The sequence below is a fragment of the Chelonia mydas genome, chromosome 21 (assembly GCF_015237465.2).
Source record: "Chelonia mydas isolate rCheMyd1 chromosome 21, rCheMyd1.pri.v2, whole genome shotgun sequence".
Lineage (NCBI taxonomy): Eukaryota > Metazoa > Chordata > Testudines > Cheloniidae > Chelonia > Chelonia mydas.
The window spans coordinates 3,372,731-3,386,148 of NC_051261.2; the positions used below are offsets into that span (position 1 = coordinate 3,372,731).

At 41.9% G+C, this 13,418-nt stretch overlaps 1 protein-coding gene across 6 annotated transcripts in view; it reads right to left on the reverse strand.

Moving 5' to 3' along the window:
- Window positions 1–5,432: 5,432 nt before the first annotated feature.
- The window catches only part of RAP1A (RAP1A, member of RAS oncogene family), a 67,934-nt gene continuing 59,948 nt past the window's right edge, over window positions 5,433–13,418 (reverse strand). For all 6 annotated transcript variants that reach the window (XM_037884802.2, XM_037884805.2, XM_037884803.2 and 3 more), the window contains 3 exons: window positions 12,211–12,354; window positions 8,358–8,474; window positions 5,433–6,156 (listed from right to left, as the gene is read on the reverse strand). In XM_037884802.2, coding sequence (XP_037740730.1) covers window positions 8,388–8,474; window positions 12,211–12,354 — 231 coding nt within the window. In that variant the 3' untranslated portion in view covers window positions 5,433–6,156; window positions 8,358–8,387. The remainder of the gene's footprint in view (window positions 6,157–8,357; window positions 8,475–12,210; window positions 12,355–13,418) is intronic.

The following is a 13,418-nucleotide window of genomic DNA, read 5'->3' on the forward strand; positions in this document are numbered from 1 at the left end:
AGTTAAAATTGAAACAATTTTTAAAACCCGCTTGCTCTATTTATACGGATAACTTCTTCACATTTCACGTTATCTCAGGCCTTGTCTACACTACAAAGGGTTTGCCACTATAGATGTAGTGGTAGAGATACACCAACCACCTTCCCCTTAGTGGGGAGAGAACTTATTCTGGCAAAAGAGGAGCTTAGACCAGTCCCCGGAGTGAAATAAGGCTCTGTCTGCACTTAGACGCTCCAGCAGCTGCTCCAGCACTTCAGCGTCGACACCCAGTGCAGTGACGGGAGGGGTTCTTCTCCCATCGCGGTGTGCGTAATCCACCGATCTGCTGCGACCTGCGCTGGGGGTTAGGACAGCTTACCCTGGAGATGCGCACCCATGCCAACGGCACCTTTCAGTGTAGCCCAACCCAAACTCTACTATCAAAAAGGACTTTCCCGCTGGTATAACTGGGCCGAGACACTAGTGCGTTTGCCGGCAGAGCTGTGTGGGTCAGGGGCGCGGTTTTTTCCACACTCATAACAGGCATAACTATGCTGGTGAAACTTTCTGGTGTAAACTAGGCCTCAGCCACAGAGAGCCAATGTCAGGGTCTGCATTTCTGTGGGGCAGGGTTTGTGTTGCAGACTTCCCAGTGGAGGTTTTTTTAGATAACAAGAACTATATCACGCACACGTTTCGGCCCTGTCTACACTTAAAAGTTTTGCTGGCATAACTGTCAGGGAAGGGTATACTTCCAGCCCCCCCCCCCCCATTCCTGACCAACATAGTTATACCAGAAAAAGCCCTAGCACAGAACTTTTGGGCCAGCATAACACTCTTTTGGCAGTACAGCCGACTGAGTTCAGAGACCTGGTAATAGCTATGCTGGTAAAAGCACTCTTACTGCTTCTACAAGCTGTCTCTACACTAGGAGGGTTTTCGGAGAGATCGACATCAGCCAACCCTTTCTAGCGTAGACGAGGCCTTATGTTTTGCAAGATTATTTATATGACCAATCTAATTAACGACCTCAATTGGTGCTGAAACTGCCACTGTACAACAGTTGTCACACACACCGCAAATGCTCTTCTAGCCTTAGCTAAACACCTGTCCATTGACTTCCCTGGGGTACAGCGGGCTGTAAACTAGAATTTGGTCCTCCCTTTAGAAATGTTTCTCCAGCTTAAACATGGAGTTTTAGGGTGGTGCTGGAGATAAGAAATCAAAAGCAGCAAGGGAAGTGTCGGGGGTATATTTGCAGATCCTTATCCAGAATGCCCATGCAACTCAAAGTTGGCGGGTTAGGCACAGGTAGAATTTGGTTTTCCGCAAGGCATAATCATGCAATAATTTCTTCTTACAGCCACAAGCCTGTTGGCACATTTGGGTTAAAAACAACATCTGCAACAACGTACAGCTCAGTTTTTAGTAAGACAGGAGTTATAGTAATATATATTAGCTGATCAAACTAATGTAATAATCCTTAGATGACATTGTCTCCAGCCAAATAAAAGATAAATGTGAGCTGATTAATTTCAGTTGGAGAACAGTGTTTGTACAGATGGTGGGAGAAAACATGAACTAGTTCATGAAAAGTGTAACTGTACTGCAGTCAATGGTATTACACCCAGGATGACTTTAGGGCCTCTGAGACTCAACTGAAATTTTAAATGTGCTCCCTCCCTAGTAGCTAAATGCTATTTTGTGTTATTGGATGTTTGGAACAGGAATACTTTAAAATCAGTGCTTAGGGAAGATCTTTACTCAAGAACGTTCTAGATAAATGCTGAAATAAACTCTTACTGAAACTGACAAAACATTAAATTATGGGCTTCAGGATACATCCTGTCTGCAAAGAAGAATATGCAGCTCCCACTGAAGTGAAGAGCAGAAGTATCTCAAGGCAGAATTTGGGCTATTTTATTTAAAATCCATTAGTTATATATATTTTTTAAAAAGTTATCCAATGAGAACACTAGATCTTTGTGTAGGATAGTAAGCAAGTGCATCAAGGCATCATTCTGGAGTGTGTGCCATCCATAAACAAGGAATTTTCAAAAGGATTCTGCTTTATAGGAAATAGATCTGAGAGCACGAAATCTGGACCAAAATTGCAGGGTGTTCGGCTTCAGCACGTGTTCAGATGTCAAGTTCTAGCTCATCTCAAACAGGAACTAATTTCACATTTTAAACAGTTTATTAAAAAAATTAGAGAAGTAAATTAAACCCCCCATTTTTAAAAACCAGATTTCTTATACTATGCATCATGCAAAGCTGTTTTCAAACAGTGTCACCCAGTGGTAAAATGAGAAATATGCAGAGAAATATGCACTCCTAGCTATCTTCGAGACACGACTGACTTCCTGAGGAAACTACAATCCATCGGTGATCTTCCAGAAAACAACATCCTGGCCACTATGGACACAGAAGCTCTCTACACCAACACTCCACATAAAGATGGACTACAAGCCCTCAGGAACAGTATCCCCGATAATGTCACGGCAAACCTGGTGGCTGAACTTTGTGACTTTGTCCTCACCCATAACTATTTCACATTTGGGGACAATATATACCTTCAAAACAGCGGTACTGCTATGGGTACCCGCATGGCCCCACAATATGCCAACATTTTTATGGCGGACTTAGAACAACGCTTCCTCAGCTCTCGTCCCCAATGCCCCTACTCTACTTGCGCTACGTTGATGACATCTTCATCATCTGGACCCATGGAAAAGAAGCCCTTGAGGAATTCCACCATGATTTCAACAATTTCCACCCCATCATCAACCTCAGCCTGGACCAGTCCACACAAGAGATCCACTTCCTGGACACTACAGTGCTAATAAACGATGGTCACATAAACACCACCCTATACCGGAACCCTACTGACCGCTATTCCTACCTACATGCCTCCAGCTTCCATCCAGACCACACCACACGATCCATTGTCTACAGCCAAGCTCTACGATACAACCGCATTTGCTCCAATCCCTCAGGCAGAGACAAACACCTACAAGATCTCTATCAAGCGTTCTTAAAACTACTATACCTACCTGCTGAAGTGAAGAAACAGATTGATAGAGCCAGAAGAGTACCCAGAAGTCACCTACTACAGGACAGGCCCAACAAAAAAAGTAACAGAACTTCACTAGCCGTTACCTTCAGCCCCCAACTAAAACCTCTCCAACGCATCATCAAGGATCTACAACCTATCCTGAAAGACGATCCCTCACTCTCACAGATCTTGGGAGACAGGCCAGACCTTGCTTACAGACAGCCCCCCGACCTGAAGCAAATACTCACCAGCAACCACACACCACACAACAAAAACACTAACTCAGGAACCTATCCTTGCAACAAAGCCCATTGCCAACTCTGTCCACATATCTATTCAGGGGACACGATCATAGGACCTAATGATCCTATGTGTAGCAGTTCACACGTTTAGCACCCACAGAGACTCCCCTGCATTCCTCTGTCACCTATTTTCCCCCATGCCTGGAGCTCTGTCCCACAAACTCATCCCCAGTCTCTCTGCACATCCCTGGTTCCCCTACTGCTTTACCCCCACCCCCTCCAAACTGTCCCCGTATTTTTGTTAAGAGTCCAGGCTACATACAACATTCCCAAGCAGTAAATTAAGCTGATGCCTCTGATATGTGAGGACAGCAGCAGGGGCCAGTAGAGACATTCGTCTGTGAGCAGCTGTGTGTGTGCGCGTGCGCTTCTCCTGCCCATCAGGCTTTGCACCAATGAGTGGGTTGGATGGGATGTTCCACCCATGTCACAGAGTCATGTGACAGAATGCCATCATGTTGTGTTACACCTTGCCTTGCTCAGCCAATTAGTTAATGTTTTGAAACTGTGGACTAAAAGATGATGTTCTAAGTTTACTAAGTGAGAGGGGAAAAACACCACCAAGTTCATACCACCACCTCCTGCAGCACCTGGATTTGTCTTGGCAGGCTCCCATCCTCATGCGGACCACACCCAACTGTTTCACATGAAGCAGGGTGCTTTGGCTAGGTTGTTGTAAAGAGTGCGCTAGTTTGTTTAGGAAAAAAAGATATTTCCCTTTTTAATGAAATGTTTGGGACCAGGATAGCTGTATTACTACAGCACCACCTAGTGGCTCAGTTAATTAGACAGTTAAGATTAGATTTCTATTTTTATACAACAGACATCCGTAACCATCATCAGCAGTTACTTTATTACTAAAATCATTATTAAAAATAATTTTACATTTAGTAAAGATATTGACTAACCTCCAGGGACCACGTTTCTGGTCCTTCTAGAGACAGAAGTGCATATTCAAGTCAGTGAAGGGACGCAGCTAAGCAACTAAACTTTTTCCTAGTAACTGATGAGCGTAGATACATGTGCCGTATCATTCTCATTCAAATTCTTTCATTCAGTCTTCTCGGAGCTGCATTTAGAACTAGGATCTCCGCATAATTCAGCAGCTGCACCACTACCACACCTTTTTGAAAACACGTTTAAGGAAGTTCCTGGTTTCCAGTAAAATTGCATATCGATTCCTGAACAATCTTTTAGCTACAATGCAGTTTTGGATTTTGTTCTTTTGGACAAAAAGGGCTACAGGATTGCTTGAATTTACTCCATGGTCACAACAGCGGAGATAAAGACCTTATTCTCTTCTGACCTACTCTGGGGCAAAGCAGGAGTAAGTCACCAAAGTCGATGGAATTTCGGCAGTGTAGATCTGAAGTGGGGAAATCAGGCCAAATATCAATAGCAGAAGGCTGTTATTTTTTTTGCTAGTACACAAACAAGAGTGAGTTTGACAAATACATATAGGTCTCTCCACTCCCCATATCCTGAATTTTGTGAAACCGGGAGGTTTTAAGTTAAACACATTCAGCTCGCTGTACTCATCAGACCAAGTTCACCAATCTCTTCGATACTAATATTCGCTGTGAGTTTTGCCTAAAAAAGTAATAGCTGGTGGTAGCTTCTGTGCAATTACATTTACTCAAAATCAGTTCTCCAGTCCACAGATTCACTTGAGATGTTGCACATAACTTCATTCTTGGGCTCCTGCCCCTGCAGCTTAACAATATTAAAACAAAGATTCCCTCAGTGAAATACACGATCATGTCAGACTGAAAGATCATAGACCTTGATACAGTACTAAACTAATTTTTTTACATACAAAAATAATTATACAGAGGGATATTTTCAGCAGAATACAATCTTTAAATATTCAAGCGAATTTACAAAGTATTTAAAAGCAACCTGATGGTCTTTACTGTGTAGTCTGATTTAATACATCAACAAGGGCCAGTGTGGAGACAAGTCATTAGCATAACCGCTGTGTGCTTGGGGTTTATTATAACAGAAGACTTTAACTACTGCAGTAGCAGGAAGGAATTCACAAAACATTTCTTTATGAAAACCAAAACCTGAAAACTAACAAAAACACACAAACAAAATTAAAATGTACTAAAATTTAATCATTCATAAAAGCTGTAATTTAATCTGTGACAGTAAAACACAAAAGCAATATTAGAGTTGGTTTAGTATATTATATATTTTTGCTTTGAAAGCCATAGAAATCAGTTATCCCAGTTTTTTCCTATAAAAGACCCATTTTTCCAAAGCATTATGCACAAACATTTTTAATTAGAATATAATGGCAGAATGAAAATAATGATATTCCATAACTTTTAAATATAAAATGAAGTCAATGATTCAAAAAGTTATTTGCTGCAGTGAGTTCAAAGGGAAAATTCATATAGTATATATCTATATAGTAATAGATATAAAGTATAATGGTTGAACATTTTTAGCGCTTGACGGGGAAGGATGATGATAAAAAGGTCAATATGAAATAATGTTAATTATAGTAGCAATATCTAACATTTGAAATGCATCCATGCTCTTTTGTATAATTATCAACTAGAGTCAATTATATTTATTTTCACATCTGTTAACTGCTATTGCAAAGGAGAAATACTATTGTCTTAATTTCCAAAAGATATACACAGAGCAATTTCTTTTTCCAGGGACCTTGTGCAAACCATTATAAGATCTAAATTCTTCACATAATATATAAAAACAGGAGAAGCCTCTTCAGATATGTTGTTACTTTGTCATTTTTTGACATCTGGAATGCTGGCACTTTCCAACTGGGCAACAGTTCTTCATTCCTGCAATCTACGATTTGTAAAAGGAAAAAAAGTTAGGGTCTTTCTTAAATCGTCATAGAGATGAAAGATCTTAAACAAAGGCCCAAAGATCATTGCTAACAATTGGCCACAGAAGGAAAAGCTGAGAGCAAACATATACCACAATGGACAGCATTCTGACAAAAAGGGGTTATTTCACTTCATCATTGTGATTTGTTTCCACTGTAACTTCTCCATATGCATTTAGAAGTAGAGGAAGAGAAAAAATTGGATTCTTTAGAGACTGTAAACTCTTTGGGACCGAGATTTTTATTTTGTATGTGTCCACAGTGCAGTGCCATGAAGCCCCTCTCCTGATTGGAACACCTGGGTACTACTGTCACAGCAACATGGTCTGCATTTCATCTGAGGCTACAGTATTCCAACTCATCCGGCTTGTATCCATTCACTAATGCTGGAAATCAGGAATGCAAAAAATGGCATTGCTGTGGTGTTATTTCATTAACAAAATGGCTGAATGGAAAGATCCCTTATGGTTTTCTTTAAATGGATAATGAGTTAGTGACCTCATTAAAGCCGCTCTTGAAAGCGTGGGTTGTAACAAATCGATTAAACAAATTAATTAAGACGAGGCTCACAAACAATGGCAAGCACAGTAGAGAATCTGATATTTTGAATATCTGTCTCAGACTTAAACATTTCCATTAACACAAAACTACTAGCAATTCGTCAACAAAACTGCATATCCACATTTTTACCAGTAATTTATCAGCAGCATGTAGCCTGCGTGTATACTCACTTTACTCCAAAAGTTGCAAGTGAAACACACCTGCTACACCACGTAACCTATCACAGTGTTCCATTTGTTCCAATGAAAAGGATACTAGCTGCAAAGCTGCTGCCATTAAGGACCAGCAGCAAATGACTTCTAGTACTGACAGACCAGCAGATGGCACCTCTTCTAAACGTCACGAGGTAGGTGTGTTAAGAATGGAGTCTGCTTGGCTGATGATACACTGGCTAAATTCAAATCCATAGCCTGAGGTACAGGAAAGGGGAGAGGTGTCTGGTACTATTTGTACCATGCTATTGATTTTTTTAAACCATATTTCTTTCCCCTCTTTACTTGTAAAGCATTAGGGTCTAGCCTGCAAATCACTAGGAAAGGATAAAGGTAAACTGCATAAAGCCCCAAACCACTAGGAACCAGCAAGGTATTCAGGTGACTGCTCCAACTCTGACCAATCTGAAAGCTATTTAAAGATGAGACATGTTTACATTTCATGAACTAAGTACATGATAGTTATAGAGATTAGAGAGACCCAGGACACAATGGCTGGGCAGAGGACCACTGATTCATGCAATCTTCAGAAATTAAACAAGTCATCTTAGAAATCTTATGGGAGTTAGTTTTTCCCCAAAGATACATGGCTGCTGCAGGACCAACCGATATACTGCTTCTCCAGATAAACTCTACCTGTACAACGTTAGCAGAGTTGCAAAACATGCATCTATTGATAGATTAGGGGGGAAGAGCAAGATACGTTGTTGGTAAAGTTTAAGGCAACTTTAAGGAACTGAAAGCCCAGAGCAGCAGCTGACTATGTCCACTTAATGCTGTCTCTAACTCTTTTAATCTAGCTGGGCTGGGCTACCATAGCTCGCACGGTACACAAGAGCATCTGCTTGTCTGGGGTCCTGAGACAGAGGGCGCTCTGCATTGCATCAACAACAACGTAAGATTTTTCTTGTTTTCTGCAGATGGCTCTCCTACAGAACGAAGTAGTTTCTGGACTGGAGGGGGAGATTTACAAAGTAGCATATGTACAGCCAGCACAGTAGCCTTAAGGGTATAGTGCATGGAAGCTGTGTCACGCCAGTCTCTGTGAAGGAGCACAGGCATGTTTCTGTCCAAAACACGAAGCGTAAGGAAGGATGGTCTCCTTTCAGGAGCACTTTATACCAATGATTGTAGCACAGAGCATCCTGCCGAGATACGCAGGAAGATTATTTATGGCACGTGTCCAACCGCGGTATTTTTTTGGTGGGCAACTTTTCATTTCTTTGCCATTCAAACTCCTGCCTCTCCCACCTCAATTTGTGATTGTCCATATATCCCCTCAGGCTGCGCAACAGCGGCAGCCACCCCAGAAGCCACAGGAAGGCCACTAGATTTCAGCAGGGGAGAAGAGGGCAACCAGAGGGCTCTGGGTCTTCCTTGCCTCTCACCTGGCTCAGAGCTGCTGCATGAGGTGGGTCTTAAAGCAGCAGGCATGACTTTTTTTTAGGCTTCTTCTTTTCCACTGGTGTTTTTCTATTTATCTGTCTGACCAGGTCATAAAAGATCTGAAAGAGAAAGGAGCATTTAGCAAACCACGAGTCACACAACACTTGAATTGCAGAGGAGGCTAACTAGGCTGGTTGGCAGGTTGGTACGTTTCCTTGGTGGCTGAAAACTTAAGTTCTGGAATTAAAGCTTGTGTTTCATTACAAAAGTTAAGGAGCAGAACATTCAGTGTCAACTTGGGTGAGCACAGGGGGTGCAAGAGTGACTTAAAGCTCACCTTTGCCTCCTCTGCTCCTAGTGCAGGCAGGTCCCCCTGCTCCATGTCAGAGCAGCACAGGGCTGCAGTAACTGATATCAGGCAGCAAACGGCCAAAAGAAGCTGAAGATCAACTTAAGGCAGGGGTATCCTGACTCTTGCACCGTTCCCTCTTGGAAGCTGAGCTGGAAGTGGAAAGAGGCCCAACACCACTGGGGATCATCTTTAGATAGGAGCTACCCTCCCGGGGCTGATTAATATGGCTTCAGGGCAACATTACACTAATGCCACAGCATAAAGTAGCTTCATCATATTGGAGCATCTGGCCCTCAAGTTGCTGCCTCGTCTCCTAAAAACCTTCCTTCAATCTGCTCTGTGGGAGATCTGCATTTTTCAAGTTCTGCTTTTGCAGTACACGTTGGGGCTATCTGGTGACTTACCTCATCCCTCTTCTCTGTCCCAAAATTGTGGGGAACCCCAGACTTGGCTAATCAAATTAGCACGAAAGAGCAACAGATAGCTGCCGTGCACTGAAAACTTCTCCAGAAGGCACCAGTCTCAGTGTCTCCTTACTGCTGTATGAGTGCATTTCCTGTTAACTCCTTTGCTACAGGTTTCAGAGTAACAGCCGTGTTAGTCTGTATTCACAAAAAGAAAAGGAGTACTTGTGGCACCTTAGAGACTAACCAATTTATTTGAGCATGAGCTTTCGTGAGCTACAGCTCACTTCATCGGATGCATACTGTGGAAACAGTATGAAGTGAGCTGTAGCTCACGAAAGCTCATGCTCAAATAAATTGGTTAGTCTCTAAGGTGCCACAAGTACTCCTTTTCCTTTGCTACAGTTTGCTCTGCCTACAATGATAGTTAGCAGCTTATTCATGGCAAAACTAGCTCTGCAGGAATGTTTGGAGCTATCTCACAGTATCAAAGAGGATTCTTTATCCCCTCGGAAACCCCCACCCAACTCATTGTTTATTTTTTCCTTTTCCGATATGGCTGATGACTCACAAATGCCTGCTGATTCCAAGGAGCTTTAAAGACAAGAAAAAAATATCTGTAGAAATGAACCGCAGCATCTGGAAATGGAATATTTTCCTGATATTATCTCCTTTACAGCACTGAAACATAGTCAACTGGTTTTAAATTAAACGATAGCCAGCATCATGGTCAAGCTTTAAAAATAAAATATGTTAACAGTATTTAACCAGCCTTTCCCCTGCTAGTGACAAGTAGCTTCCAGTAAAGTATTTATAAGCCAGGGACCAAGATTTTTGGTGCCCAATTTAAAGATCTTTAAAAAAGCCTGAATTTCTGAAAGTGCTGAGCAACCCCACTCTGAAAAAGAAGCCACCTAATAAATCTAGCTAGGCAGGCAAAAATGGAGGTACCCAACAATCAGAAGTCACAGTGGAAAAATCTAGGCTCACACTGTTAGGTGTTTTTAGTGGACGTGAAAGATTATTGCTAAATGTTTGCATAGAAGATCACAACAAAGGAATGACATTCCCTCAAAGAGTCAGCTAAATGTAAGAGTGATATAAGCCACCAGAAAGGTGAACTTTGAAGATCTGCTAATGAGTATGTTCAGCATCATCTTTTCAAAGAAGATGCTCAGAAGTTTTCTGTGTACATGCAAGGTTTAACAGTCCATTTTCAGATAATGGCAAAAGGAATTTAATCCCCCTCGCCTCCATATTTTAATACATTTAAAGAGCATCAAATCCAATATTAGCCAGAAAAATCAAAAGGTTGAATAGCCAAAGTGTTGCCCTTAATAACTCCAGCCTAAACAAACACATAGCATAATAGTTCACTTTAGAAATGGAGTGTTCCTTCTCTTTGCTTTTCCCAGCTTTTGTGTGTGTCACAACCAGATTATGAAAAATACATTTGTGATATTGTCTCCAATTCACAAAACGAGAGTGTTGTGGCAGTGTGTCCCGTCAGGCTCAAACACTATGGGGATAGGTGTCCTGGAAACTGGAATATCTGGTACAAAGACAAATTTCACAAAACTGATTAAGCTGCCACTTGTGAGTCAAAGAAATCTTAGTTCCCATGACAATGGTCCCTGAATAAATGCATGTGTAAAGAAGCAATCTTGGGTAACTGGGGGTTCAGATGCTTGCCTGGACTATATAAAGATTAAGCCTACAAATTTGTTAAAAAAACCCTATAAAGCCCCATTAAACAGAGTGCAGACATTAGTGTCCATGGTAATCGTCTTCTCTATGACATGCTAGTGGAGTGAATACACAGAGAGGGAATGGCAATATCTTGGTTCACTCATTAGGAATGATTTTATGTAACGGTCTTGTGACTGCATTTGATGCTGTCTCTCACGAGTTAAACATATTCATTGCATACAAGTGAAACTCTCTCCCTCCTGCACAGTTCCTGGTGTATGTTAATATGTTAAGATGCCTCTGGCCACAGAGTTCTCAGTCATCAGTATGTCGAGTGTGGAAATCTTATGTATTTAAAAAAAAAAGGGGGGGGGGGGTTCTGACTGTTCTGTGAAGCCCACTGTGAAGTACTCTGCAACTGATGCCCTGGGTTCATGGTATCATTTACACTGCACTGGGGTCCACGTTTTACTACAATTTTAATGTTCACTCAGGGTTGAGTTAACAGTCCCCTGCATCTGGGGCTGACTCCGACTGCCACTTAGTGCAGCATGATGTGCCCTTCTCCTTCTGACTTGTCACCTTTGGTGCTGTGAACTTCACATGAGCTGCCAATCCCAGGTTCTACTGCTTTTCCTCATCTTTAACCCCCCATTTGGGCCCACCTTGAGGGCGCTTCACCCTCCATGGCTGCAAACCTGGGCCCTGTCAGCCAGGAAATGCTCAGTAGAGGCTAAAGAGCTCAGTATTGCTGGAGAGCAGGTGGAGCCTGAATGCCAGAGCCTTGCCACCACAGAATGCTATACAAGGTACACCTATTTGCACAGGTGTTTTCCAGTTGGACCTGTCACAAACTGCCCTGACAACACTCTTGTGCTGGGACTTGGTCACAGTAAAATAGCAGCTTAAGAGAGGAGGACGATATGTCTGTTTGGTAGGGCACCAAGATACTACAATACAGCTAATCAACATATGTAAAGCAAATTAATTTTGAGCAGAGCAAACAACACGACTAGAAATATGCTGGGAAATACGCAAACGCCAGTATTCCGAAGACGGCATCTTAAGAAGTTACATACCCACTTGGATAAAGCTCATTTTGGGTGAAATCCCTCCATTTATACCCTCCACTTCTGGCTGAAGTGCTGTGCAGGAGCCATTTACACTGAGATGAATCTCACTTTTTGGTACTTTGGAGAGACTGAAGAAGGGCATTTCATTACAGTGAACGGAATACAGCTATTGTACCCAAGATCAAGACTCCAGAAGCATCCTAAACCTAGATGATCAAGACGTGTACAATGGTCTGAAGGCTGTATTAGTGATATTTCTATGGGGGTGGTGAAGTTAGAATATACAAAGGACAAAAGTGATTCACTATTGCCTAGCAATGGAACAGCTAGTACTTACCTCATTAACATTGATTTTAGACTTTGCAGACGATTCTAGAAAGGCACAGTTACACCATTGTCTTGCTAAGTTCTGACCCTGTTCTTTGCCAACTACGCGTTCATCTTCCAGGTCACATTTATTGCCAACCAGAATCATTGGAACCTGTGTGGAGAGACCAAGGAGAAGCATATGAGCAAACACTGTTCCAACAAACACACACTGCATATAACCTGGACAGGCCCAGAAAAGCCATCAGGGACAAAGGTTATTTCTTCAAAAATCATTGTCTCTGTTTGACAGGGCTACATTTCATAAGCACAAGAAAAATGATATAAGCTGGAGTATATAGTCCACAGAGTTAGAGCTACATTGAACTCACAGACTAGACTACAGTTCAGGGACTGCGGGAAAGGGGCTGAAGGAAAACTGTGGCATGCAGCCACCATGACCAAGTTTCACTGACAATTAATCACACCATCTAACAAATGGAAATACTGCAGTTTAAGAGGTTACATTATACAAGGCTTATTTTGAGGTCATCCACTAACATCACGCTAGTCAAAAACATAATGTATTGTTGAGATGCTTTCAAGCGACAAGAGGTTAAACTGCATGCCATCTTAACTTATGTTAGACAACAGGGTATACAGCATATTTCCAGAGATATATGCTGAATGTTGTCAGCCCTAGTGACCCGGCAGTCTGTTGTCAAGTCATAGAAAATAAATGGGGCCACCTTTGAAAAACACTGCCTTGATTTGGAACGAAAGGGACTAGATGCATGCACCTAGGAAAAGATTTCCATGGCCTTCCACATGTGCGGTCTCTTTTCCCATTAGGAGTGCAGGACCATGCTGCATTAACAGTTCTATGCACACAAAAGGGAAAGCCTCCTGCAATAACAAACATACTGGACAATTTTATGTTCATATTATAGAAGTAATTTAGCAAAAATTGCAACTAATTGTTTGTAACAGACTCATAAGAATCTTGATTAGTAGGACTGGATGAAATGCCATTTCTTCATTTAATTACACTCATCTTGTTTTAACATCAAAAACTGCTTACTGCCTTTGTCATATGAGTAACCCGCACCACTATATCCTAGGCCCACTGTAGTTAAGCTCTGCTCAGGAGGTTCAATGAGTAGAAACAGCTGTAGGTATGGCACAAAATGAGGGCAAACCATCTGTTAAACAGTCTGATGAAGGAGCTACCAACTGCTG